This window comes from Octopus sinensis, linkage group LG5 (genome assembly GCF_006345805.1).
Source record: "Octopus sinensis linkage group LG5, ASM634580v1, whole genome shotgun sequence".
Taxonomy (NCBI): Eukaryota; Metazoa; Mollusca; class Cephalopoda; order Octopoda; family Octopodidae; genus Octopus; species Octopus sinensis.
In genome coordinates, this window is record NC_043001.1 from 22,144,223 (window position 1) to 22,149,222 (window position 5,000).

General features: G+C 37.1%; 1 protein-coding gene across 1 annotated transcript in view; it reads right to left on the reverse strand.

The window, feature by feature from the left end:
- Window positions 1–5,000, reverse strand: part of LOC115211953 (tetraspanin-8) — a 137,854-nt gene that overhangs the window by 50,881 nt on the left and 81,973 nt on the right. The window contains exon 2 of the mRNA XM_029780718.2: window positions 2,685–2,885. Coding sequence (XP_029636578.1) covers window positions 2,685–2,885 — 201 coding nt within the window. The remainder of the gene's footprint in view (window positions 1–2,684; window positions 2,886–5,000) is intronic.

Consider the following 5,000-nt stretch of genomic DNA (forward strand, 5'->3'; position numbering starts at 1 on the left):
GCCAGACGAGGCTGGCAAACGGCCACGCTCAGATGGTGTTTTTTATGTGCCACCAACACAGGTGCCAGACAAGGCTGGCAGACAGCCACGCTCGGATGGTGTTTTTATGTGCCACCGACACAGGTGCCAGATGAGGCTGGCAAACGGCCACGATCGGATGGTGTTTGTTACGTGCCCACAGCACGGAGGCCAGTCGATGCGGTACTGGCTACGGCCACGTTCGGATGGTTTTCTCGTGTGCCACGTGCCACCGGCACTGGTACCACAAAGATACAAATTCCATTGATGTTCATCTATTTTGATTTGTTTTGATTTGATTTGATTTTCACTTGCCTCAACAGGTCTTCACAAGTGTCACAAGAAGGAAGGTATGCACAGGTGGACTGACTACGTCCCAGGTAGGGGCCACAGGTTATGGCCTGACTAGTCTTGCCGGGTCTTCGGATGGTGTTTTTATGTGCCACCGACACAGGTGCCAGATGAGGCTGGCGAACGGCCACGATCGGATGGTGTTTGTTACGTGCCCACAGCATGGAGATATATATATATATGGGTTTGAGTTTGTTTCTGTCCTTTGCCACACACTTGACAACAAGTGTTGGTTTGTTTATGTCCCTCGCAATAGTCCCTCAAGAGAGACCAATAGAATAGGTACCAGACATTAAAAAATAAGTACCAGAGTCAATTTGTTTGACTAAACTTTTCAAGATGGTGTCCCAGCAAGAACTGCAGTTGAATGACAAGTAAAAATATAAAAGATAACATTTACAGACTAAGTTATTGTTAATTTCTGAAACATGCTCCTACCTCTTAATATAAGTAATCTGTCATTATCTTAACAGGAGTCGTTGTGAACAGAGTGTTCAGGCTAAATTTGACAGTTTGCATAAAAGGAAAAGAAAACACTATTCTGTTGTGTCTGGGGAGAGTCATTTTCTTTTTGTGCCTTATAATGTAACACACTCACCGGTAAAATTTCCACTATTTTTCTTACTTTTATTTTCCTAAAATTTTCGTTGCGTCTTGCAACCTTTTCAATAGTCTTGACTATGTCCATTATTTACACTGTGAGTCAAGACTATTGAAAAGGTTGCAAGATACAACAAAAATTTTAGGAAAATAAAAATAGGAAATAAGTGGAAATTTTACCGGTGAGTGTGTTACATTACAAGGCACAAAAAGAAAATGACTCTCCCTAGACACAACAAAATATGCTTCAACACACGAACTCATATAAAGAATCTTGCAAACCAAATCCAAAAACGAAACAAACTATCCCATCCAAAAATAAAAGTATATTTAAAAGATCAAAATATATTAACTGGATTATGGATGGGAGATAATGATTTCCTCAAAGTAGCTACCCTCAGCATCTAACATAGCTTCAAGACAGCTCCAGAACTAGGCACATGCATTTCTCACTGGGCCTCTGAGAAGACCTTAGAACACCTTGATCTGTCATTTCCTCTGTGAGCCGCAACATCCTAAGATCAGTCCTCAAAGGTGGCTAGATGCAATATAAAACCAAAGGAAGAATTCAATTGTTACTAACAGTGACTGAGGGTGCATTGTAGCACCTACATTGCTAGAAATAAGAGTCAAAAGGCTCTTATAGCCACAAACATAACACAAGCCTATGAACTGACAGGGGAATTAACCGCACTTTAACAAGCGAGGGTACTAAACTGGCAAGCTAATTTTGCTTGAAATTAAAGCTCATCAGTAGCACTACTCTAGCGCTTATAGTTAAGTCAAATCCAACCTGTCAGTAGATAGTTTTTACCATAAGAATCAATGGCTGATTCATCAAAATGGTCTTGTGACAATTATAAACTAATAAAGGTGACCAGACATGATATAAAAACCAAAAGGAAGAATTCAGTTGTTACTAATAGTGATTGAGGGTTCACTGCAGTACCTACATTGCTAGAAATAAGAGTCAAAGACCCCTATAGCCACGAACATAGCACACGTTTATATATTGACAGGGGAGTTAACTGCTCCATAGTCAGTGAGGGTGCCAAATTGGCAAGCCAATTTCGCTATACATTTATAGTATAGAATTCTCTTTTAAAAAAGTGGTAGTCGTCATCTCCAGCCATGAATAAACCACATAACCACTATAAAATTAGACATTAAAGCAAATGAAATTTTATTTTATTTTTTTTTATTTAATGGGGAGACAGTCTTCTTACCCCATACCAAGCAAGTTTCTATATATATTTTCTTTGTTGCAGCAGACTGTTTTGAAGATGATAAAGAGAGAGAGTAAGTGGAGGAAAAAGGTGGGAGAAAATTTTAAAAAGTAGGAAGAGAACATAAAACGAGGAAAGGAATAATGTAAATGAAAAAGAAAGAAAAAGCAACATGAGAATGGTAAGAGAGAAAAGAGGCGAGGGCGTTGAAAAAGAAAAGGAAAAGAAACAAGAGAAATGAGGAGAAAAATGGGTGGATCGTGAGAGAAGGAGAGAATGTGAGAGAAAGAAAGAGAGAGTGTGGGAGTAAGTGACTGTGAAAGAGAGGTATGTATGGGTGGTGTTATCTGGGCCAAGATAATATAAGTTCAGCAATTTGACACATTTGTCAATTCTTCCTTGCACTGCTAAACAACCTCCAACAAAAAAAAGCGTTATCAGTCAGTATGCGACATTGGTTAATAAAAACAGTATTAAAAACAGACTTACCAGGACCAATAGCACCAGACGAGAAGCGATTGCACCGACACATCCAATAATGCCAAAAATAATAATAAGCCCACCAACTGCAATCGCTATGTAAATAGCAATATGGTATATTTTCAGAACTGAGTTAACTCCTATATTATGGTCATACCAAAAGTCTAACCGAAGCCAGAGACAGAATCCAAAGATAGCAGCTCCAAGAACCTGAAGTAAAGAAAAACAAAAAATTATTATTATTATTATTATCATTATTACAAGGCAAAACATGAAATCATATATTTAATTTTCTGCTACATTTAGTCATTAGAATAAATATCAAAGTCAATTATTCAAACTCATAATTAAAATCAAAATACTAAAACAAATTAGATGGCTTAATTTAATGAAAGTCTCATATTTTGCATGGTTTTCCCTTGGGTCCTATGAATGAATATTAACTTAGAAACCCTCAGGAGTTTAAAATATAATTTTGAAAAATTCCCTACATTCCCCCCTGTTCCCCACCCTTATTATGCAATCTCCCAAACTTACCCTCCGATTCACCCAGTCCAATCCCTGGTCCCCTTCACTGTATACCCTTCCCTGTAATTTGGGCGTATGCCTTGTCACATCTTCACCATCATCTCTCTCTCTCTCTTTCTCTATCTCTCTCCATTTTTGCTATTTGCTTCCCAACTGAGGAAAGCCATGGATCTCCTCTATTGCAAGACATCTATTTCTGTCCCTCTATTCATACTCCAACTACTCATCACCTGGCACTAAGCCACCTCCCTCCATACTGCTCACCTTCATTTGAAGGATCTTGTTTTGGAGACCTCACTGCTGCTAGTGCCATATAAGAAGTACCCAATACATTCTGTAAAATGGTTGGTATTAGGAACCTATACCAAAGCAGACAGGAACCCATACCAAAGTAGAACTTAGCACAGTTTTCTGACTTTCTAGCTCCAAACTGTCCAAACCATGCCGGCATGGAAAAAGGATGTTAAATGATGATGATGATGATGAAAGTCAAAACAAAACACTATCAAAATTCTTGCCATAGATGCCTAACATCTATGACAAAATATTGCTGTTCTGGTGTCCTGGGAGACATAAAAAACACCAAAGATACCTTCATGGTTTTTATTACAATTACAATCATTTAAATTTTCATAGACAGAACTCCTACACTAGCAGTAATATGTAGTATTGTTTTGTGATGTCTATTACTAACATTGCTTACAATGTTCTTTTGGGTGCATTTGCACTTGCAGAGTATGAAAAAGTCCAGGTTTTGTTTGGCACAATTGCTCTCAGAGTAGTCTCCTTTGCAGGAACATTTTATCAGTTCTTTGCAAGTTTTGAAACCTTTGGAACTGTTGCTGAAAGCATTCCCATATCTTAGTTTTGGAAAAGGAAGAATTAGGTGAGTATGTATGCTGGTTGTCCAGAACATTGCTTGGTACATTTGTGTGCCAAATATGATGGAGTAGGCAGTAAAAGAAAAAAATTGCTCAAAAACTAACATTTTGTTTATTATTTAATTGCAATGTCCTTGAGTAGAATTGTGTTTGTGACAAGATTATAAAAATAGAAAAACATTTACAACATGCAATCTTTTATCACTAAAATCACTCTTCCATGATGTAACAGATTATTATATATATATATATTATATATATATATATGTATGTATGTATAGGGAGAGTTTACGTAAAAAACAAAAGACGAAGACAGGTGGTGTACAAAACAAACAGATGTATTAGTATAACGCTCAGGAATAGAAAAAGTCTTTTACGTTTCGAGCCTACACTCTTCTACAGAAAGGGACACAGGAGAAACAAGGAGAGAAAAAAATGTGTGTAGTGGCTAATGATCTATCATGGCACACAAATGTATATGTATATATATATATATATATATATATAATATATAAATACATACACACACTGTTCTGCTTTAGTCACAACAACTATTCTCATGTCAGGTTACATCTTTTGTATATGTACACACACCTATACACACAATTATATTTGCATATATAAATATTCACACATACACAAATACAGGAGCGAGAATGCTGTGTAGCTATGAAACTCAGTCACAGTTTCTGAACTTTGGGCAAGTATTTTCTACTCTATTATTGGGTTTACCTATGACGTGTGAAATCTGGAAAATAAATAATGTGCTGAACTCACGTGGGGATGGGCATGTTTGGGTGCATATTCACACACACATGACCCTATGAATTTAAAGAACTTGTGTTCAGATGACATTTTTGTTTTACTGTTGACAAGATCACTACAAGTGCTATGTGAGCCATTTTTGGCTATTTAA